Below are 25174 nucleotides of genomic sequence, written 5' to 3' on the forward strand. Positions count from 1 at the left end.
TCAAATGTCTTTCAGCTCTCTTATTTTCCAGAGTCTGTCCACAATACATACCAAACTTAATGTTTCTGTTATACTCGATTCTCATCAGCTGGATTACCATTTACTGAAAGTACCTAGCTCAAATGACCTCCTGCCCTTCTATCTTGCCATTTCACCATACCGTTCCTGTCTCTCATTCTTGCTTCCTTTTTCTGTTTAGGGAGATCTGAATAATTTATATGTGTAATTTAAATGTGAATACGAACTTCTGAGGGGAGCTACCTCCCCTCAAGGGTTCCTCAGGCAAGGTACCAGAGGAATAAGGTAATTTTTGTCACCACCAATTAAAAACTTTTACGAAACAGGACCGTTATAAAACAATTAAACCTTGCAAATGTACTAGTCTCTAGGAGGGAAACCCTGGAGGAAATTCTGCTTATTAAAATTGCAATTTTAGTTTCCATTAAAAAAGAGAATAAGACAACAGAAGATGGGTTGGCAAGACAAATTATTTCTTAATGTCAGTTGAGCTTATTTCAAATGAGATAACGTATCTACACCAGGTTGGGATCAGCACATTTTTGTCTCCTCAACTCATTTATCTAATTCAGTCATCTTGATTATAGCCTCATGGACCTGCATTTTCCAAGGAAGAATTTTGTAACAAACAACCTACACAACACGCTGATTACTGAACAGTTAATTCTAATTAACTTGGCTATGACAAGAGAATTTTGATAAAGTCCTAGAATACAAATACCATTTGGTTATCCTGGACCAACTTCTAGAAAATAAAAACCCACAGCAGAGTCTCCAGATGAGACATCAGAGTGATAGAGATCTAATTTAAAGAAACAAATGAGAAAATTAAAATCACAAATAATTTATTCTTCCGTTAGAGTTGATGGAGTACAGTTTTAAATAGCAATGAAGTACACAGTGGTGGAAAATTGGCACAGCACCTACAAGCATTTCATTCATAATAATGCTCCTCATGCTTTATCTGTTCAAAGCTTAATGTGCATTTTCTATCAGTCAATTTAGGAAAAAAAAAGAAAATTGCTTCCCTTTAAAAATGATGGACAAATTGAAACTTTTGCTTTTCATGTATAACAGTTGTTTTTTTCGTGTTAGAACATCATAGCCAACTCTGAAAAAATTATTATTTTACTCCTGGGCAAATTTAAGTTATGTCTTTCATAAAGATTGCTAAGAATTCTGGAATGTGCATTCCTGCAAAAGAGAGTATCCATGAACATACTTGAACTATAGCTGCAGGACGGTCTTGAAACCAGTTTGTGTACTATGCTATTGATCAAGGTGCTGCCTCTATCGCACATGCACCACTATAAGAATTAATACAGTTCACAACAAAATTTGGCATTTACCTCACCAACAGTTTTATATTTTATATCCTAAAACATCCCTTGGTCTCATAATTAACCAGTAAGAAATTGGACACACACAAAAAATGCCCCCTTTCTAAAAGATATTAACTCCCAGTTAAGAAAGTTTAGATAGAGGTTTTACAAAAGTCTTCTAGGCTATTTTGTTACATACAAATTATTCAACTAAAGATTAAAATACAGTTATACAATACAGTTTGACCTGTTCTCAATATTAGGTTTTTAAAAATTTTTTGCATATTCAAGCCAGATAAAAGTAACACTTGTCATACTCTTTGTTACTGCAATTAGAAAGGGATTACAGCTTGCTTTCTTGGAAGCTGTGACAAAACACAGATCCAATCCAAACACTTCTTGTTATCAAAAAAGTTGAAGAAAATTGTCAAACTATGTTAGAAACCATCTTTACAAAAATGATTTACTCAGAAAAATCTGAAAGCTTAAAAAATTAATCTTTTGCACAAGACTACGTTATACTTTCCTTGACCTTCCCATTTAGATCACTGGAATTCAAATTCATTGTACAAAACCTTCTCAGTGATGTATGGTGCACTTTGTTTTCACCTTTATCTTTATTGTACACCATATTGAGACTGACAATCCAGCATTTACCATGTCCTAATTCACATTAACAGCAGATTTCTGATCCTGCCCAGTGAGTAGTGTACGTCTTGCATATTCACCACATGAAAAACACAATATACAAAATATTGCTGTTGTAAAAAGTGTGCATTTCCCCCTTCTCCTTACAAAAAAATCTGTGGAAAAAATATTAAATTCCCATAACCTTCATAAACATACAAAGCTGTTCACACCTTTCAGTCTGTAACAGTCTATTTGATACACAGGTCTGAACTCACTGAAAACTGGTTATGTCAAGGTATTTTCTGTCCAATATTGCCATCTAGAGTAGAGATGTGAAATTTGAGTATCTGAGAGTCGACAGCCTTTAATAACTAGCCCATAAAGACCATAAACAGTAGAACAGCCATTTATCCACCAGATTTTTCCAAAAGCTAGATGGAACGGGAGGTTCTCTTCACAGGGAGATGTCCACAGTGCTGAGGAGACATATGGCTGCTAAATAGATACTGGCTACTGGAATGTTAAGTACTTTCTCATTGCTGATAGTTTCCATACTGCCCCTACAAAAGAAATTAAAAAGGAAAAACAAACAAACCATGATTAGACATGATTTACTTCACCATCATGTAAGCCTGGGGTGTCTGTTAAACATTAGGTCTGGAGAAAAGCTCACTGCCATGGCTGCCAGAGACCTGGAGGCCGCAGCAATAATCCCCAGAGCCAGTGTGGCTCTGAAACCCAGTGAGCTAACATCACTTGCCTTCCCTCCACTTCCCTGACTGAAATTGCGGTTTTAGTCACCCCTAGGGACCAAGATCAGCAGCAATGTTGGGGAAGCGGTAGCAAGTTCACCTCCACAGTTTTCAGAGCTGCACTGAAACAGCTGTTCTGGCAGCTGTGGGGATTAATGCTGCTGCCACCACTCACAAGCCATCTGGTTCATGGGGAAGCACCATGGTCTGGATCCTAGGACCCAACAAGTTTGCCACTGCTGGTGCAAGCTAAAACAAGGTGGTCTCCAAAGAAGTTATAAAATGAAGAAGCATACACATACTGGGTAACATTCCTGATATCAATTCATGATGTAGTAAGCTGATACATGTTGTTTCATCTTGAAACTATTTAAATACTGATAGTAAATTACACAACTAATTATAAAGGTTTATGGCCTGGAACTTAGTTCTGTCTAACTGGTATTCCTTGAATTGAATATGCTATGGAGAAACTTGTGAAATATCTTCTTTGCACAAAAGAACAAAATGAAAAACAGCATCTTCTGAATTTCCTCTTTATGCCCCAATAAGCCAAAAGACTTAAAACAGGGTAACTGAATTCACAAAAGGGTATTAAAAGCTGCTTTTTGTGCAGTAGTATATCTATCACTCCCCAACCAATGTGGAAACCTCGTAGAATGGACTGATGCACAAGGCTCACGAATCCGTGTAAATCAAGGTGCACCCAGAGTCCTGTAAAGATGGAGACAGATAAACTGTCTGACACGAATCCTAATTTGCAGATCTGTTCCACAGAAATTGATGGAAGGCTCTTACACGGGAAGTGAGAGCAGTGGCATTAATACATGCTTCCCATGACCCATCACAATCCCCTTTGCAGGTACAGTGTGGGATTGAGGATTGGCAGAGTGGACAGCACATGCCTGAGACTGACCACTCTCCACAACACTGTCCTCAACAATCCCACGTAGCTAACACAGCACAAAATAAATGCTGATAATGCCAACATTACTATACACCGTCACTTTCTTTTACTGTAAAATGCCACCTGCCACAGATGAGGCTTTCAATGGTGCTGCCAAGGGAACTGGACAGCTGCTGCTCCAGAGAAGTGGGAAGGCTTTCCACAAATAGACTTCCCCTTGGAACTTCAGTTTTTTTTTTCCAATTGGCTATTTTTGGCTACTGGAAGATGAGGATCTTTCGCTCTTTCAATGGAATGATCTGGAGGAAACTCAACAAGTTGAAATGGACTTCCTTTCCCCTTCTTCCTTCAAAGCAACCATTTTTCTACACGTGTTACCTGCATAGCGAACTATTACTTCCCTGCACAAAAGCTATAAATGTCTTTTTTTTCCTTAAGAATTCAAGCAAAAAAAACCAGATGCACTTCTAAACACTTAAATTGAAGGCTTTGTTGTTCCTTTTTTTCCTTCCCTTTCTAACATATTTCTAACAGAGCGCGCGATGTGTTCCCCTTGAAGGAACATAACATAATTCTAGCCCCTGTTGTTTCCATGGGAAATGTTTTTTCTTGTTGAAACTCCAAATCGCTGCTTATGAACAAACTGCAGTTGCATATATGCACCCAGGAGAGACTATACGCTCAAAATTCATTAATAAAACCTACTCCAGCCAGATAGAGTAGTAAAATAAAGGTACAAGAATTAGTATGTTTTACAAAACAAAATTGTACCTGGTCATATCCATAAGGCCTCTGTTGTGGTGGCTGTGGTGGCCCAGGCTGGGTGGGCCTGTATCCCCCATACTGCTGGCCTTGCCCTTGGGGGTAATTAGGATACTGAGGTCCTGGACCACTCTGTGATGGACCTGAAAATTAAAACAATTTGAGAAAAAGGAAAAAAGGGAAAGTAAAATGGTAAAAAGTCTGAATGAACTAGAAACACACCAAAAATATCACCATTCCTTAACAAGATTAACGAGGTCACTACCTATATCAAACAAGTACCAGAGCCCTCTTGCATTAAGACATAATTATAAACATAATTCTGAGACAATAAGAATGTTTTCCATGCAAAGGATACAAATTTTGCTAAATAATACTTTTCACATTTCAAAATGTATAGTTTTGGGGGGGGGTTACACAGAAGATGAACTTCAGCAACTTGAAATAAACAGTCTGAATTTTAATTACTGAATCTTTATTTTTAATCAGAGCAAAAATGCAATTACAGTGCAATTAAGGTAATCAGTTATCTGTTCTGTTCTGGTTTCATCATACCCCATGTGACTCTCTTTAGAACATGCCTTAACTCTAGTTAGCAGATGTCTACTGTAGGGTAAGGAGAGGGACAATCTCAACCATTCAGGTTGCTTGGAGAGCTGGGAGAGGGAAGGAAGAGAGACAGCCTGCCCTATCCTTTTCCTGCTGCAATTAGGAGAAAATACTTTTTGTTTCCTCTAGAGGCTCCCTTTTTATTACCGCTCATACAACGTTGTCTATCATCTTTCCAGCTCATCTACCCAAAGGAAGACTATCTTGCTACTGACAGGCAGAGCAGAGATGCTCAAAACAAAATGTACTTCATTTCCCCCCATGATGGAAAGATAGGGTAGAAGACCACAGAATTCATTACTATTCCTTATGAAATAGAGGTGTTACAGTCCTTTGTGATAGCCTTTAAGAAAAGACACCACAGAATGTAACTAAGTTTGCAACTGGCAATCATATTCTTGCTCTTACCCAGGGAAGATCTATTTCTGTGGAAAACTAGAGCAGATGAGAAATTAACGTGATTCAGTGTTGACAGGTATATATTTTTATCTATATGCAATGAGCACTGAGATGTCACCAGATGTTATTGTTTTGGTAATTATGGACCTGTGAAGAAGTTATGATATTCAACCTTTTCCCCCTGCAAGCTGGATAGACAGTGCCCAGTCCATCTGTAGGCCAGATCTCATTAATGGCCCTGCCTATCCGTCCACACAGAGGAGGGAGGGGAGTAGCCCAGCCCTACAGGGAAAAAGGGAGCATGTGAGGGGAAAGGAGGTGTGGCCCATCCCCAACCATCTTTGCAAGGGGGGGAGAGGAGGGGGAGGGAACATGGCCCAGCCTCAACTCAGCCTCGTGAGGGGAGAGGGGATGTGAGCCAGCTCGGACCCAGATGTGGAGGGGTTGAGGGGGTGTGGCCTGCCCCATGGCAGGAGGGATGCACAGCCTCTGACTGTGAGGCTTGGAATTTCAGAATTTGGTGGGGTAGGGAGGGTGGCTTTATTAATGGCCACTGCTCCCCTGCTGCCACATTTCCCGACTCGGGAAAAGCTCCCAGGCCAGATTCCAAGGCTTTCCAGGCTGCATTAGGTCCACGACCTAGAAGTTGAGCATACTTGATTTAGAGGAGAAAAGCTCTGTGCCCCATTACCATTCTTCTCAGGCATCGACTTGAACTATTCAGTTTGAGCTCTGTGCCATACTTATAATGGGACAAAACCTTGAAGATTGATAATAATGACTGAGATCCTGATTGCAAATTAAGTAGTTTTGCAAATTAGCAAGCAGATAAATATTAATAAAGCAAGGAGACCAAATGTACTTTGTTTAGCTGATACATGTAGCTCAGTCTTATTTATGATGATTCTTTTAGTATAATAGCAAACACTTGGTAATAGATTTCGTAGAAAAAAGGTATCTTAATTTGAGACTTTGTTATCCGTTTCTGCTAAAAATCAGAAATTAAAGAGTGAACTGGTTTGGGTATGCAAATTTTGGGATGTGTGGAAAGGTAGTTCTATAATATTGTTTCACCCCTTTTTATAGTTCCTGTCTAGAACCAACATTTGCAGAATATAAATGCAAGAAAAATCTGAGAGATTATTTATTGGCATTTTTTAACATGCATATAACAGAAAAGCCTCAACGTAGAGAAGTTTCCTGTTTTAAAATATTACTCCAGGCCTTAAAAATTTAATCACAACCATCAGTGTGCTAGATCCAATGTGAAGCTAGGATTTGTATATGCATCAAAATTGTGCAAGCACTCCCACATAAAAATCAGGTATGTATCTCTTTCTATGCTTCTAGTCCTGAACATCCCAGCACTTCATTCCCTAACAAGGCTAAAAGAAAAAATATGGCACTGATTTTGAGAGTCACTTTTGGAAAGGATGTTTCTCTTATGACAACTGGGCAATTTGTTACATTATGCAAGTAAGAAACATTTAGAGTGGTCCACACCTTGGAATGTTGTTCTGGTTCAAAGTATTAAGGGAAAAAAACCCCCAAAGACATAACCTACCATGCTGAGCTTCTTGTACGGAGCATGTTCTTAAACACCAACAATAAAAAAAAAAAAACAAAAAACTTCTCAATGATAAAACTAGTTTTTTTTCACTATGGTAGTCCTGCAAAAAATTAAGCAAGTAAAAAAAGCCTTCAGGGTCCAGGAAGACCCCAGCATAATTTCAGGCAGTGATTTTCAACCAGGGTAATACAAGATCCTTTTAAGGGTGATACAGGGTAACACTGTTAGGTGTGCAAATACCTACACAATTCAAAAGATAAAGAAGGATCCATAGTGTCAAAACCATTCAGCCCTGTTGTGATCTTTGGAGTTCTTTGCAACAGAAGAATTTCCCTATTATTTTTATGTATAAAAAAAAGAGTGAAAACAAAGAGCTGGTATTTTCTGAAGGGTGCCCTGAGCCTAACCTAGGGTGTCTTGAGCCTAAAAAGGTTGAGAAAACATTGACTTAAGGCTTGCCTACACTGCAGAGCTGTATTTCTATAGCCATGTTGGACTTTTTTAGTGGAGACCAGCACAAGGGGCTTTTCTGCTAACAGTAATATTACCACTTTAAAACTTGTTCTGGACCACGTCCAGACATACAGTATGTGGCGCCATGCACTGCACATGCAGTCATTCCCCGCACTACTACCTTGCAACACAGGGCGTTTTTCTGACCCGGGAAATCCGAGGGCCAAAAAAACCCATGCCAAAAAAAGCAGGGCAGTGCACATAAGGCAGTGCATTCTGCCCAAAACTGGAGGCTGGCTGGCTAGAGCCACACTCCAGCTGCCAGCCAGACTCCCAGCTGCAGAAGCACCACAGTGGCAGTTTCCCGAGGCCCCCACTAAAGGCTACTGGGACCAGCACAGTTGCTGGCCCCAGCCTCCCCTACTCTACCTGGGGTAACCTGCCACATGCCAGAGCACACGTAACACAAGTGATCCCTAGGGACAAGTGGCAGCAGCACACGGTGTGCCACTGCTACTGGTCCCCAGGGAAACGAATGTCCGCATTCGTCTGGATGTGGCCCTAGATTTAATTACAGCTGCCTTCTTTATGGGCTGCAACACTGCCTGAAAAGTCTGCAGCTGTGTGTGTTGCAGCCATACTCTGCCCAAATGTCCCTAGCTCCATCTTGCTAGCTGGAACCAGTCCTCCTCTTGCCCCTGCAGAAGACATCTTCTGTAGTGCCTCTGCTGAAGGAATCCTATACCAACCATGTATGTGGCATCAAGGGCCAAATTATCTAACACCTTTTATCCACTGCTAAGACTCTCATCCTGAAGTCAACATTGTGTAAATTATCTTGTCTTCAGCTACTTACCGTAACCCTGCTGTTGTCCAGGATAGCCTTGCTGGCCTGGGTATTGCTGCTGTTGTGGTGGATAACCTTGCTGCTGAGGTGGTCCTTGATATGCATCTTGTTGTTGACTGTACTGAGAGTTTCCTGTAAGATGATTGCAAGAAAGTACACAATTAAAGATATCTGCTACTTTTCCTTATTGCTGCTAAGATGCACAGCCAACACCACAAAAACAAAATGAAAATGCAATCTTGATTTCAAAAAATGAACAAAACAAGAAAACTCAAACCAAACAGAAGGAATTCGGCCAAACAAACTGCAGTTAAAGCCAATTTTGCAAGGGTGAACTGCAGCATTTTCAGCATCTCTGCCAAACGAGCATTACATTTACTGGAACATCACAGTCATAAGATCATGACTATGCTAAATAAAATAAAAAAGACAAAAATTAAAGACAGCTACAAGAGCACAGACTAGCTACACAAGATCAGCAAGCTGTTTCCTAATAGCACTATATTTATATACACACACAAAAAAATACAACTGAACCAATGAATTTATGTTTAAATAAAAAAAAAATTCCATTGAGGGGAAAAAAAAAATCTCTAACTGTTTTAGTCATTTTACTGTTGTTAGAAATGGCAAATTATGGTTATACATTTTAGGTGTTTGCAAGAAATTATTTTGAATGCTTCAAGATCCCTGCAGTTTTCAAGACAGCCAGCAACTAGTATTCTACAAGAGCTTTGCATGGGTATAAGTTCTCTTGTGCAAGAATTTTTGTTCCAGTTTGGGGTGGGGGAGGAAAGGGAATGTATGTGCGTATGTGTGTGAAGGTATATAGATACCTCCTTCGTAGTAATGTTGTGAGGAATCCTCATAAGGCCTATCGTAGCCTTGTTCAGGATACGACGGTTGCTGATAACCGTAATCATTATGACCTACATCAATTCGACAAGAAACAGGAAGAAACGTTAATGGCCTCTGAGTGAAAACCCTAAAAAGTATTTCATTTTTCAGAAAAATGAAAAAAAATTCAACTGGAAATACATAAAAATGAGTTTCAATTTTATTAGCCAAAGTTTTACCAATATGATTTCATTTCATATTGAATCAACATGTGACGGGGGGGGAAAAAAAAAAAAGCTTAATGCAGTAGTTTTATCAACATCACAGCAAGGGATGGTCTTAACCTTCTGATAATCCTTGTTGGGGGAAAAATACTTTATCTTTTATTCAAAAAAATGAAAGCATTTAGGCCTTTCACATGTAAATAACCTGAATTAAATTAGAATGAACAAAGGAAGCAATTATCATACTTTGTCTAACACCTGTTCTGCTGATCTCCAATTCAAAAGCATATGCTAAAAGCAGTGTGAAATATAACAAATAAAGCTCAATGAAGTTATGAATCACATTCTATATTAATTTTTTCACTCAAGTGTCAGAAAAAAAATTCTCAAGGCTGATTCTTTCCTACAAATGGCAGTCATGGGAATCTTAAGAAACTTTTCCCCTGTAGAATCTTGTGTCAGCATAATCATTAGGAAATAAACTTCATTTTCAGAGGCTGTGGGCACCTCCAGTTTAGGAACAAATACATGAAATACATACACTACCTGTTAGCTGTTTTAAGACCCAGTATATTTTCTCCTGCAGATGACTATGATCTACTATGTCATTACATCCATGTTATACCATCTATTATGTCATACCATCCTCCTGTGAAATTCAGTCATGAGACCAAGCCTAATATTTTGTTAAAACGTGTTCTAAAATTTTATCCAAGTAGGCAAATTGTGGAGGGAGGGGAGGGAGTGTGGGGTGGGTGGGGACTTCTACAAATAAATGGTTTTCACATTTCGTTCTCCATCTGTACCTAGGGCTCTTACACAGTCATTAGCACAAGTTTTGTAGAGTACTATTATATCCATTTCCATTTACCAGTAATATCTCAAGTAAATGGAATATTTGAAAGGAATGGATGTTGTAAATTCCTCTATGCCGCTATGCAATTTTCAATGATAATGTTCTGTTAACTATATTAAAATGGTTATATGTAACTTGCTTTAAAGTTACACAGGTCATTCAATTAACTTGTATATTTGTGTACAGAGTAAACAATCAGGTCGTGTATAACATAACAGATACAAAATTAAAGCAGAAAGTTCTAATTTAACTTAGCTTCTGAAATATCCTTGAGTAACTTTATTTGAAAACGCTACATATTAAGTCAATATGCAGTAGTTTTGAAACATGACTAAATTAGCTTATTTAAAAAACTAAAATCTTAAAAAATGAAATGCATAGTTTAATTTGGTTTATTTTCAACGAACAGCTGTTCTACAATGTTCATAGGTTAGCTCCACCTGTTTATAAAACTACTGTGATATACAACATTCTTCATGAGACAGCATTAAGTGGAAAGCAGGGTTACCTACCACAGTACCCACAAATCAACCAGTATTCTTCTACAAATAATTCTGTTCTCCCTATTTCTCCTCAACCTAAATGCAAAGCTAACCTCCCTTCTAGCTTACAGTTCAGCCTCCTCTACTTTTCTTTATTTCAAGTACAGTGTATATATATGGATCCCCAACTTCAAAGAGATAGCAAGACTGATATATGTAATTGTAATTCAAAGCCTGATTTTGAAAGCACTGGGAAAATTCCAGAGGGGACTTACAGAATCAAGCCCATAAGTTAAGAAATTTAAAAACAGGGGACTTCATATGCCTTTGTAAAATGTTACACATAATTACACCTTGTGGCAATAGCAACTTACACCTTGTGGCAATAGCAACAAAATGTTTGTGAAATTTGTTTTTAAAATGAAAAGAAGTGATGGGGTAAGAACAATAATTAGCCCTCCCCTTGTCTTTTTTTTTTTTTAAATGTTTCCATTTCTGTATATACCTGATTAAAATGCTATCTCCCCATCTCTCTCATGTGCAATATTATCAAATACACCAACAGAAAGAAAATGATACCATGGCTGCTTTAATTCTGATAAACTATTCTAGATATACCAAAGAACCCACCATGTTTGTAGCTCAAGAGAATAATGAGACTTCTCATTATGGAATAGAAGAAGCAACGTTATGTTGTCAAAATAGAACTATTACAAATGATGTACTTTGAGTGAGTTAGCCAATCTTAGTGTCTTAAACCACAGTAAACTTACTATGGTACCAATTCTAAATTTGGAAGCTTTTGAAAATGCAATCTAGTAAGGTGATCAACGACTATTTTGCCCCATTCTACAGTTTTTGGGTAGCTGGCTACAGTAATATTGGGCAGGTATAGAACATGGGAAAGTTAACATTACGAGAAATTACCATCAGGGTAATATTGCTGGTTCATGCCTTCTGGAGGACCTTGTCCACCATGACTGTATTGGTCCCCATAATAGTCTTCCTGGCCTGAGTACTGCTGTGGTGGGCCTGAAAAACCACAACCAGTCAATACGTAAATATCTTGTTTGTCTTTTTTGTTATCAAGTTTGCTAATTTCTGATTTTAGTACGAGAAGTATTTCTCAAGATTGTATTCCCAATCCCAACATATGTTGCATTTCAGCCAACATATGTAATCTTCTGCTTTAGTTTTCAGCTTTTGTTAATATAAATATACAGTTGTTTGACTGCAGTTGACTACATCATACATGTCAATCTATCTCATAGTACATTTTAATAACACATGTACAACAGCAACAGCATTAAGATATGTATTATAAAAATATATACTATTTTTCTAAAAGAGCTGCAGTTAAGGAGGAAAAAAAAAAATCAGAAGATCACAGATTATATTTTACCTTACTGCTTTAAGAAAATTTAGTGTTTGAAATAAACAAAAAATGAAAAAATAGTGCCTGAGAAAATTTAGAATCAAATAAGTTGTTTTGCTCCTTTCTATATACATCAAGCTTTTAGGGAAATCAAACTGAATTCTACTTCAGACAGTAGTATATCTGGCATGTGCACTTTTTGGAAACCCCTTTTATATTTAAAAAAGAGCTCGAAACAGAGGGATATACATGTTTGTATAACTCAAGTTGAAATGTGTAATATTTTCTGCTACCAGAACTATTCTTACGAGAAAAAACTGGAGACAAAAGCAACCCTGAAATGTTACTTGATAACACAAAAATGTCAAGCGAACAAGAAATAGATTTAAAATATTTTCCAAGGTAGTTATTTAAACTAATGTAAAAACCTTGCTGTACAGTCTTACCTTGCTGGGGTGGCCTGTATGGAGGAATCTGTCTCTGAGCCATCATATGATTTCCTTGGTTAACTTGACCCATCATTCCCATTGGTGGCTGCTGTCCCTGGTAATGCTGCCCACCTCCCTGTGGCATATTGTATTGTTGGGAAGGAGGCTGCTGGTGCATCATTGGACCTGCATAAGAAAAAACAAAGCTATATATTTTCTATAATACCCAATCTGCGATTAAAATAATTTAAACATCATGGTTAGATAAAAAAACAAAAAAGCAAAACAAACAAAACAATTTAGTTATTAAAAGCTACCCTGCCCCCTCCCAAAAGCAGAAGGTGCTTTTTCTGGGATCTACAAAAATTGAACTAACTAAATTAATGACAAACTTATTCAACAGATAATGTGCAGAATGGTGAGGATCAATTTTGCAGGATTTTTTCCTACTGAACAGTGAAAAAATTATATTGAAAAGCAGGGAGGAGGAGGAAGGGGGGGAGAGAGATTACATAGTGATTTTTGTTTATAATAGAAAAATCATCTCTAAATAGTAATGATAGGTGAAAACCTGATATTAAGTGGAAATCTTAAGTCACTAGCAAACTAACAAAAGGGAGTTAATACACATATGTTTATTTAACTTTTAACTGCTGCTTCTGCTTCAATGTAGGAATGTTCTGGGAATGTTTGATTTATGGCTGGATGTAGGTTATCTGTAAATTTATGGAAAGATGCAGTCTACAAATGTTACTTAGATTGTAAATTCATTGGGACCAGGGGCAGTATTTTTGTTACAAGTTGAGCTCAAACAGGTTATAGTTTATCACTGGGTGTTACCACAATATAAATAACTATAATAATAAGTCTAAGAGCAAATCATTACCAACTCAGACAATTCAGTCAAGACTAACCCCTAACAGAAATTTAGAAATATTAAGGCATAAGACTGGCTCACAACAGCAACTAAGTAACTGTAACTTTGCCCAGAGTTGTTATCAGACAAAAATCATACTATTATGATTAAGCCATTTTATTCTATATCATTACGTAAGAGATTGAGCCAGTTATAAAGCAAAAGAAAAAACCCCCAAATACTAAATTTTCCACTCTTTTCATGGAGTCACGATATAACAGAGTTAAGATACAAGATATGAGAAAGTTTTAAACAATATTAAAAAATTAAAGAGCCTATATGTCACTATTAGAGTATTAGGAACAAAAATATCTAACATGGCAGTAGATTTCTTAAATAACATTTTAAAGTTAATTGCCTTGTCTTGGTATTGCATGTTGTTTCTTTTGTCTTTTTTCTTTTTTTTTTTTTTTAAATGATCAGGCATTAGAGCAAGAACAGAAAAATACCAGAATAGAAATTTAGTGGTAACAAACTAACCTGAGTAAATTTATATTGAAAATACATTAGTAGGACAAAAGGAGAGTTAAGATCATATAGGATTTGTGTATATGAGGAAGCTTACAAAAATTAAGGTGCTCTTTAGCTAGAAGTATGAATGTAAAGCACATCAAACCCTGTGTAGAATCTCCCATTCAGAAATAGAGGAAACTTAGTTCTACTTTGCTTCATTTTCCTCTAAAAATAAATATTGGCCACTCCTGAGAAAATCTAGAACATGCTTGTGTTTTCCAGTATGATAATATTTCTGTACCAATGTTTAAATCCTGATTTAAAAGACTTAAAAAATGGAAATACTGAAAATATTTTTTCACTTAACTGAAAATGTATTTTATATCACTGATGTTTCTGAAGAACTGGATAACTGAGACTATTCTACTTCACAACTGTTATGTTTGAGAGTACTGAGAAATATTAGGCAACTTTAAAAAAAATAGTTGCCATAATATTCCTAGATCTCAGTAAAGCTTGTTAATTAACAATATTCATATTAGTCACAATACAATGTGATAAAATGTGTTGGGTCCCCATGGTGCAATGTAGAGGTTTTCTGTTTGCTTTTTAAATTAGAACTTCATTAATGCTTTGTAGCGCCACAATGAGAATTCACTTCTCTGCGTTAGCCTAACCATGTATTATGTTAATAACAGAGAACTTGGATTCTTTCCAGTTTGGTTTGAGTCACTATTAATAGGATGGAATCAAAAAGGTGAACCACTGTTTCTATCAATTTATAGTATAAAGCTATTTTTTGCTCCAGTCATGTTTGCTTGGGGTTTTTTTTCTGTTACAAAACTAAATATAAGGTAAAACTGTATTTATTTAGCATACAATTGCATCTTAATCAACAGGGCTGTAACAAAACACTCCTTCCTGCTACACAGAAGCAAAATGAAAACAAGAAGTTATTTTTGTTCCATTTGTTTCCTTTTATTGAACTGAATTGTATATTTAGAGCAGGGATGCTCAAGCCTTGGCCCACAGGCCAGATTTGGCACCCAGAGCCATGTTATCCAGCCTGCCGGGCTTCCAAAAGGTCTGAAAATTTGGCAATAGGGATAAATTAAATTTCTGCTGCTAAAAAGCTGGAAACACAGGGAGCCCCACAGGCCAGACAGCATGGCCCTGCGTGCGAGACTTGTGAACAGTGAGGTATGGTGCCCAAACTCAGAACGTCGGGCCGGGCAGGGGCAGCTCGGTGCCAGGTGGGGGCAGCCAGGGTCCAATACCAGTGCAGGGGTCTGATCCTGGCATGTGAAGCCAGACAGTAGTGGTGTGGAGCCCAACATAGCACACAGGATCAGGTGGGGTGCCAAGGCCTAATCCCAATGCCACGCAGGGACAGCATGGGGTGCCATAGCTCAATCCTAGAATGCGAGGCCCAATACCAGCACCCAGGGCCAACATAGGGCCTGATCTGATTGTACAGGGGCCACCTGAGGCCATGCAAGGCCCAATTTAGCCTGTGAATTGCCCCCAAACTACTTATCTGGCCTACACGGCAAAAAAGCTGAGGACCAATGATTTAGAGTCCAGATGATAATCTGCCACTCTACACTATGTATGTAATGTGTGGACTTTAGCATCTTACAACAAACAAACTTCTTCTGAGATTTTACTAAGCTTAAAATATGCATAAGGACAACTGCTGTCTGTTGGAGAAGACTAAAATCCACTTCCGTCCAAACAGTGGAGATGACTGAGAATTCTTGCAGGACTACTTAAGGGGTAGTTGAGTCCTCCAGTACATTAAGAGCATATTCGGGGCCTATCTGATTTGTAAGTAGTCTCATTCCCAGTTGGAGATAAGGTGTCAGACGGAACAGACCAAGAAACCACGCCAGTAGTTTTCAGCCTGTGGTCTGTAGACCCCTGGGGGCCCAAAGACTTGTGTTTCAAGGGTCCTTGAAAAAATGACTAAGATCAGTCAAAAGTATATGAATCCCCAACACTTGCAATTTAAAGGGAGCCACACCTCCATTCAAAAATTTTTAGGAGTCTGCAAATGAAAAAAGGTTGAAAACCACAGGACTATGCAGTGTAAGAAATTCTCACTGATCTTTCAGGGCTCTTTCACTCGCATATGACTGCACCTTTTCCTCAAAAATCATACCCTGTCCCCCCTCCCCGCCAACGGGATGCGTGATTTTCTATCAGGAATGTAAGTTTCTGTTCCTTCACCCAGCAGCAGCACATTCCTATTCAGGCAGCTGAGAGTCAATTGACTTAATAGCTCATGTTTTTTACTCCACAGGTGTTAATAATTGCCTCTCCTCTATAATGGTCTTGATGTTCTACTAATTAGGCTAACCTTTCTTTTGGCAATTTTGCTGTCTGCTAGTCACCCCTGGTCTCCCCTTCTCCCCCCTTTCACAGCATTGCAGATGGTTTTTATCTTTTTTCAAAATTGTAGATCCATCTATGGAAACCAGTCATCAAGTGGTAAATAGGGCAGCAGGGGCCAACCTTTATGGCAGGCTCACAAATTAAATTTCTTGCCCTCTGTGACTGCCACTGTGATCCCTTTCCCATTTCTGATCAGCTGTTTTGTTTTTGCTCCCAGCCCTGTGCTCCCTACCTGATCTGCTGCTCTGCTTCTTGCCCAATATGATCTCTGCTGCCTGCCCTATCCTTACTGCACTGCATGCCCTCTTCCCCATCTGCCATGTGCTGCCAATGCCATAAAGGCTGCCTGTCATTTGTGACACATGTATTGCAGGCTGGCAGCCCCTACTTTGGGTTAAGCAGGAAAGGGAGAGTTAGTGGGTACATCTACACTTACTATCAATGCACAGCAATACACTCAAATGTATATCTTGCCAGAGTTTATTACGTCCAGGCACATCATTTGAAAGTGCGTCCAGTACCACACCATGCCAAACCAGTTCAGAACAGCCCCAGATGGTAGGAGTTTTTGCGGGGGGGGAGGGAGGGGAAGGGGAGAAAGAGGCAGAGGGTCAGCCTGCTGGTTTGGGGCTGCTCAGACCCAGCACAATGTGTTGCAGAGGGGCTGGCTGGGGCATAAGAGAGCTTCAGTGTGGGGGCTGCCTGCTGGCTAGTCCTGCACTTAAGTCCCCTCATGCCCACCTAGCCCCATCAGGGTCTACATATGTGTTGTTGTGAAGTAAAAAACTTCATAGCAGTACTTGTATTTATAAGTACTAACCTGCAGTGGAGTTAGTTTACTACATCCTAACAGGACTGCATGTGTAGACACTGAGATGTTTACTGCGGAGCTAATTAGGCAACTGCAGTAAATGTCTCATGTAGTACCCAGCAAGCTCCAGATTAGACTCTGATGCATGCAGCCATGACTCTGGAAATCTTTTTTTCTTCACTCTGCCTTTCACAGAACAAGATTCATGTCTTATTTGTGGGTGTGTGGTATGTGAGAAAATATGGTATATATTGAATAAGCCCTGGAAAATTTCTTTATCCATAGTACTACATTAAGCTTGACTGCTGCACCCTATGTTTTCTTTGTCTATACCCAGTGCTTACTAGGAATTGGTGTTATCCAATGTATCAAATTGCTAAGTTGGCTGCCTTCATAGTGATATTAAATATTTTGGAAGCATCAATCCCCTGCTTTTGCTAAGGTCTTTGTGAACACAACTCCAAGACATTCTTGGTAGGAATACTTGGGGCTGGAGAGAGACTGAAGGAAAAACTCTGAATTAACAATACTGTGTGTCCTCTGAAGAAAACAGATCATTTTGGTGAGTTAATCTGATAGTGACATGAGATGCACTTTGTTTAGTCTGAGATACCCAAGCCAGTCCTGAAAGGCAAGTGAATGGATGATGGAAGCATCAGCATATGGAACTTGAAATTTTTCTTATATTTGTTCAATTTCCTTAACTCCATAATGGAGTAAGGGTCCCTAACACATGTTCAGTTAAAAGCATCTTGGGATCTAATTTCCAGCCATAGCAATCATACTTCCTACTGTCCCACACATGCACAGCAGAAGAGGCAACTGTGGCAGCACAGATCAGATTTTGATTATACCTCTTCTACTTGCCAGGGTAGGGGAAACCATGGATCATTATTCTGAGTTCATCTTGCACTAGCAAACAGAAAGCCAGGTGCCCACAGCCTGGCATGACCTGGGGTCATCCTGGGGATGGGGCAAACAATCAGTTTCTCAACCTAGTGTTAGAACAACCGAAGACAAGTTTGAGACTGGAGTGGCAGTCAGCAGGGCTGTTAGTTCAGGGGATCAAAGGCTCCTGGTGGGGAGCAAGCTGAACGGCTTTCCGCACTGGAACTTTAAACCCCAGGTGCAGGGTTTAATGCGTTAGTTGTGGCATAAGTGGCAAGGACGCTACATCTGCATGCAATTTAAGGCACTCTGGGTGCAAAGTTTGAAGTCCCTGGCAGGGGAAGACCTTTGGCTCCCCCACCAGGAACCTCCAATTCCATTCTCCCCCTCAACAGGGCAGCCCTGGGCCTAGCTAGAGAAACTGAGGCTGCCCTGCAGGCAGATGCCAACAATCAGCTCACTGTCAGCACTGACCCTGAGTCAGCCACCTAACCAGGTGGGCACCAGGACTGCCCCAGGCCAGCACCAACACTACCAGTCACACACAGGTTGGAGACCAGGGCTTTCCAGGGCTGATTCTGACAACCACCTGATTGTCAGGCATCAGCCCCTGAGAACCCCAGTGTGTGGATATACCACATTCCATAAACTATTCAGAAATATTCTACATTATTATGTGGAACATTTTTTATGGCTGGTTTACCATTTTATGGCACTTTAAACTGGGTGCATGTACAGCACACCTGCCTATTATACGAGGATTAACATGTTAGCATGCTGGCTTATAAATCAGCTGAATATGAACTAGCAGTATGCCCTTGTTGCCAAAAAGGCTAACAGCACAATGAGCTGCATTGGTAGGTGTGTTGCCAGTAGGTCAAGAGAAGTGATTGTTCCCCTCTAATCAGCATTCGTGATGTCACCTCTGGAGTACTGTTTTCATTTTTGGGCCCCCACTACAGAAAGGAAGTACACAAATTGGAGTGTCCAGCAGAGGGCAACAAAAATTGGTGGTGAGGGGGCTGGGGCACGTGACTTATGGGAACAGGCTGAGGGAACTGGGCTTATTTAGTCTAGAGGAGACGGAGGGAATTTAATAGCAGGCTTCAACTACCTGAAGGGGGGTTCAAAAGAGGATGAAGCTAGACTGTTCTCAGTGGTGGCAGATGACAGAACATGGAGCAATGGTCTCAAATTGCAGCAAGGGAAGTTTAGGTTAGATATCAGGAAGAATTTTCTCACTAGGAAGGTAGTAAAACACTGGACCAGGTTACCCAGAGAGGTTCTGGAATTTCCAACCTTGGAGGTTTTAAAGACCTAGCTAGACAAAGCTTTGGCTGGGATGATCTAGTTGGGGTTGGTCCCACTTAGAGCAGGGGGTTGGACCAGATGACTCCTGAGGTCCCTTCCAACCCTCATTTTCTTCTGATTCTATATTAGTCATGGCATCAATGTAACACATAGAAGGCAAAGGCAATCTCTCCTCCTTCCTCCACCTGTTTGTTTTTTTTTTTTTAAATGAAGAGGCATGGAGGCCTTCAGCATCTTTTTCTGCCTCATTTTACTGCTGAGGGAGATTACATAACACAAATATAACTGACATCTATCCATAATGAGCTGATAACTAGTGACATAATTCCTATAAGAGCTTTTGCAGTACTGAGGAACTCCAACAAGGTCTTAATTTATAGCATCTCATGAGTTTAGCAGGTATCTCCATGAATGTCCAGAAGCTCAGTCACTTGTCAAATAGGCTAAAACTCTGATAATACAAAAGATTCTCCAGGAGCACTTTTTAAAAAACCCTCAACATGGCACAGGACCAATATGCTACTTCTGACTCACCTTCACATCACACTGAATTTTAAGTTCCCAGGCTTTCAAATGTCTAAGAATTTTTAAAAGAATACACTGTATAAAATAAGAAGTTATAAGATGAACAAAGCACCTAACAACTCTCACCGTGTAGCTATAAGGAGTGTTTTTAATCTCATACGCCTAGCAAGATGTTTGCTCTCCTCTGAGAGAAGACCCTGCCACAGCTGTCTTTACTCTCGTTTCCTCAAGGGAAGCTTATTTTAATGTGCCATATAGGTAGCTACTCCAGAAAACTGGTTCTCAGAATGCAGAAGCAGGATTTTTTTTTTTAAATACATGAATGGGTCATACCTGCATTTCAGATTGCCTTGCATTTGTGCAATACCATGACAAATTCCAATCAGCTGACGTATACAAACTAAGAACATTTGGCAGGACATTTAGAGCAACGCAACCTCAATACTGAAGATTATTTCCCTGATGTGACAGAGCTAGAATAGGATATTCAGGATACCATCCTAAGGTCTTTTATCTTCTCAGTCTTTATCTAGCTGGAGAAGGCAGAAGAGTTATACTGGTTTTTTGTGATCTCCTCTATGGTTTTCTTATAATTACTACATAATGATCAGAATGTTAAAGGAAGATTTTGTAAGTTTAAATAAATACATTAAAAATATTACCAGCAAAATCAGGAAACTGTTTTGTACAACTGAACAAGCCAGCTAGACATCCTGTACTATGCTCAACTCTTAAAGTTGGGCAGATGCATGTTTGATGCTTAGTGCATGAAGACTGACTCAATACTATGTCATTCTCAGACCAGCTCTTGCAGAGGGATATAGTTCAGTGTTATGATCCTCAGAAAAAACTGAAGGAAAAAAAAAAAAAAAATCAGGATTCCTGAAAAGGCTGGGCTATTGTTTTTTGGCCCTTTCTTTAAGGAGTACTTTGATTCAATAGTCATCATTTTAATGCAGATATGAAAAAAATCTGTGCAAATGCGAGGTGGAGTTTCCAAGTAAACACAGACTTCACAGCTGGTTGAAGATTCTGTCGTAGAAGCCCTCTTTCTTTGGAAAGTCAAAGGGTACATGCATTTTGTGTTACACTTATATTAACTAGGGTTAGGGTCCATTTAATGCCAATCTGTGCAGACATTCAGGGAGGTGAGTTTACTTAGATCGAGGAATGGGTTAGATTGATTTAGTGAACATCTGCACACATTCGCAGTGTAGCCCCAAGGCTGAGAAAGCCCAACTGCTCTTCCTATCGCCTCCCACAACCCTGTTTGAGCTATTTTTAGTCCTTGATCCTCCCACCATAGAAGGACAACCCCTGTATGGACTACCAATCAAACACCTTGCATACCCACCAACACCTCCTATAGACCTGCTAGCCCCAATGCCACGCACGCCTCCCCCTACCTTGAGTTACTTATACTGGTTTCCCAGCACACCTCCTGGCACCAACAAATGTCTATACACATTGCTCCAAATCTAAAATAGTGCGGCTTAAAGTAAACTGCATGACTGTAGACCAGGTGCGGTAAATTTCTGCACACACTCAGAAAGTCTTATTAACCTCTACTGGAAAGTTGTACTCCACTTAGTGTATGACAAGAAACACAATTACCGTTGTATAATTCACCCTGGATTTTACTTAGCAATTGGGAGAAGATATGACCAGCTCTCCTAAGCTAGTTTCCTGAAGTATGCTCTTTTATAGTGCCCAGCCAGTAAGTGCCAAGTAAACTAGTCCCTAGTGAGCAAATCCAGGATGAAATTGAGTGAAGCAGCAGACACCAGTGTATAGTTACTCCTTATTTTCTGGTAATTTTAGTTCAGAGCGGAATGCATTACAGTAGTGAAAAGATGAGCAAGCAATTGCCTGCTCCGGTTTTACTCTGGAGTGAAACCAATTTACTCCAGAGAAACCACATCGTATGTCTGTCTTCAGTTATCACCTCAGGGGATTTCATGCAAAAAAGTGAAGATAAAAGGGTTTTGTTACACATTCACAAAACCAATCCTCGTTACTCATCTTCGTATGAGGTAGATTAATATTCCTTACAGGTTTCTGAGTGCTGCAACAGCTTCCTAATTGAGTATCACCTGTGGAATCTTGTTCTTTAACATTCAGTTTCCTCAGCCCAAGACGACTAAAATTCTCAGCTGTAATTGGATTGACCTTGTAAAACAATATTGTGAAGGCTTTAGATTTTCATGCACAGTACTCCTTCAGCTGGTGTTTTATAAACTATTACAAGTCAAAGATTAATATAGTGAATGAGCCACTACTGAACTTTCTGCCACACCTACATGTTTACACTTCTGTCTTACTAATACTATGACTTGGATAACAACTTCTTTAAATGGAAGAGCGTGTGACACTACACCAGTAATTACGCACAAAGCCTATGTCAAAAAGAAAGGTAAAAGTCTCAAACACTTTACAGTTTTCAGCCCTGTGTGTATGTTATGTATGTTTAGTTACCTGATGTGTATTCATACATTTTCAGTAATATAAGTATCATATCATTGTTTAACTAGTTTAGGAAGCATAAATTTATAGCCTCAAAATATCATAAGTTATTATTTCAACTTGCTATCAAGAGTATTTTCAGCTTGTTATCAAGAGTATTTTCTGCACAGTTTCTAATGAGGATTTTCAAAGTTTGGTAGGTAGGCAGAAAAAAAAAAAAATCAATATACAGACCAAATGCTGTAGGAAGAGACATGAGCATATATTGTGAGGAAGCATGAAATATACTACTTGGAAATATGAGTCACTATTCTATAAATTTTAAGTGGATGAAGTACCACTGAAGCAAAACTGAGCTGGATTCTTTCCATGCATATACTGCTAAGAATATAATTTACTTTCATTAGGAATCAAGTTTTTACAACTAAGGTAACATCTCAGCTGAAGTTTCTCTAGTAAGTTTCTAAAACATCTCACAAATGCTATAAAATACACCACAGGACCTCTTGCCTAGAAGCGACAGAAAATGTACCAATTTACAGCTATAGGTATATTTGTTCTGACTTGTAATGATACATTTATCTTTTAACTACCAGACTTTTTAACAACTGTGCCATTACTACTCATTAATATCAGAATCAGTTTGCTTACTTTTGCTATTCATAAACAAAAAAAAAAAAACAAAGTGGTCTGGTTGAATTCTCATCTGTTCTATTCTGACTGGATTTTCCTTCTGCTTTGAACCTCTAACTAATAAAGAGAGAAAGTATTCCCTCATGGACAACAGATGTGCAACAAAACATGGAATAGTAGCCAATGCTGGAGAGCAACACTCAATCACAATTCACATTGCTGCAAAATCATTACATATATTAATGACCAAAGAAGAAAAGAAAACACGTTTTCCCAGAGTGTGGAAAGCAAACTGGTTCCAATTCAGATCTGAAAAAAGCAACTAGTTTCATTGGTTCACACTGCATTTGAATATGGCTCAGTGCTTACAAATAAACTATGAAGTCATGAAAACACAGGAGAAAAATAGAACAAGATCCTTAGAGGCATACAAATAAATTAGGTTTAGAGAAGGACACAGTATTTGCCAAAAACACCTTTAAGGTTTATATGCGAGCCTTCTTTTTTGTAGCTCACTCCAATTAATAGTGGAGTTGATCACTCTGTTGCATTTACCTTGGTTGGGTTGCATGTTCATATTTGGTCTCGGGCCATAGTTGCCCATAGGCTGTCCTTGGCTCATAGTCATCTGATTCTGTACTGGCATGCTCTGTGAAGATGGCACTGAGTGATTATAACCTCCCATGGACCCATGGCTACTTGAAGGCATGTTCATGGAACTGTTTGTCATGTTGAGTTGATTAGGCCCAGGTCCTTGCATAGGCATATGGTTAGGTCCTTTGGAGAGAAAAAGCATGTTACAATTAAGTACCCTGAAACACAATGCTAATTCAAATTCAGTAAATTACATTTACTAAAATATGGAGTTTTGCTCATGATTTGTTGACCTGGTTAAAACAAAGTTAGCAACTGTCATTAAGCTTATTTCCATTAGGACACTGCATTTCATCTTATACAGAAGCTAAAACTATTAAAATAAAAAAGTTGCAAATCATCATTCAGCTTTTCTTATATCTACAGTGCATGAAAAAATTAACCCTTCCAGCACTAAGCTCACATATCCCTTGGATTTTAACAGATGACCTTCTTAATTAGTGCTACAGTAGGAGTTGTAAGAGTCTATCTATATAGATTTTATTTTATTTAAAATAGCTAAAATAATCTTTTGAAACTGATATTCAATAATGAAAAGATATTTATATAGTGTTCTACAGACCTAACATTTATACAGTGCAAAGAGATGTATACAATAAAAACCAATTATAAACATATTAACATTAGGTTCTAAAAATCAAATTTAGAGCCAAAAGCACATAGTTATATTTACAGATTACGGGGGGGGGGGGAAGTTCACCTCTCACCATTGCTCCTAGTGAAGACCCAAAGGATGAACAACCTGGTCACACACCCATATGGCCAGTTATAACTCTTCACCCTTTACTCCTCCCTTCCTGGCAAGACAGGTTGGAGTTTGATTGATCTCTTGATTATACCCATTCTCAATGGATATTTTAAAGAGTATGAACATGACAGCTTGATAGAACACCATCTGACCAGTTTACCTGTTATTTCAGCCAGGCAAAATGTAAGGTTCCCCCCACCCCCAATATAAGTATTAGTTGTTCATATGCTGAATATTTCTTTTCTTTTTTAACTGGAAACTGCCTCTGTATGAAGGATATTTTTCTTTGCCCTTCTCTGGTAGCCACAAAATGCAACATTATTTTCTACAGTCTTTTTTAGACACATTATATCCCCCAAATTTTAAGAATTAAATGTTATAAACCTAAAATGTGAAATGTAAAGAGAGAGAAAATGAAGAGTCCATGAAAATGAAAAAGAATTCTGATCAGGTAAGAAACTTGAATAAAGGTAACGAAGTGAGACGGTATATGCAGATTATACATAGTAAGAAGAAAATATATCCTGCTACTAGTAGCAAGACAGGACAATTTTGGAAGTAAAGACCTGAACCATGTCAAATATAATAGGATGCAACGGTTTGGCTAATATGTGAAAATTATATATAAGCATTATAATAGGACAGACGCTGCAACCTATGGCTTGCAAGCTGCATCTGGACATGAGCGTGCAGCAGCATTCAGCAGCACAGAGGCTTTCCCAGTGTCATTGTGGGAAGCAGTAGTGGCAGCAGGTGTTTCCCTCCTGTGCCAGGGTAGGGAGAAGCAGTGGTGGCAGCACCAGGTCCTAATGCCCGTCTTCCTGTCTCTAACCCAAGCCAGGTCCCACCGCTGAACTAAGGTCTTAAGAGCCAGGTCTTGGTCAAGGAACAGAAACTGTAACAGTGA

The 25174-nt window shown here is 38.9% G+C and overlaps 1 protein-coding gene across 4 annotated transcripts in view; it reads right to left on the minus strand.

Annotated features, from left to right (window-relative positions):
* Nucleotides 1–846: 846 nt before the first annotated feature.
* Nucleotides 847–25174, minus strand: part of SS18 (SS18 subunit of BAF chromatin remodeling complex) — a 56145-nt gene continuing 31817 nt past the window's right edge. For 2 of the 4 annotated variants that reach the window (XM_090039846.1, XM_090039849.1), the window contains exons 5-11: nucleotides 23421–23642; nucleotides 12490–12657; nucleotides 11596–11700; nucleotides 9106–9198; nucleotides 8279–8401; nucleotides 4401–4534; nucleotides 847–2530 (exon numbers count right to left, since the gene is read on the minus strand). In XM_090039846.1, the coding sequence (XP_089895972.1) occupies nucleotides 2504–2530; nucleotides 4401–4534; nucleotides 8279–8401; nucleotides 9106–9198; nucleotides 11596–11700; nucleotides 12490–12657; nucleotides 23421–23642 (872 nt within the window). In that variant the 3' untranslated portion in view covers nucleotides 847–2503. The remainder of the gene's footprint in view (nucleotides 2531–4400; nucleotides 4535–8278; nucleotides 8402–9105; nucleotides 9199–11595; nucleotides 11701–12489; nucleotides 12658–23420; nucleotides 23643–25174) is intronic. The other 2 variants (XM_090039847.1, XM_090039848.1) reach the window with 2 other exon arrangements.

This window comes from Crocodylus siamensis, chromosome 3 (assembly GCF_052110815.1).
Source record: "Crocodylus siamensis isolate JL-2025a chromosome 3, ASM5211081v1, whole genome shotgun sequence".
NCBI classification, from domain to species: domain Eukaryota; kingdom Metazoa; phylum Chordata; order Crocodylia; family Crocodylidae; genus Crocodylus; species Crocodylus siamensis.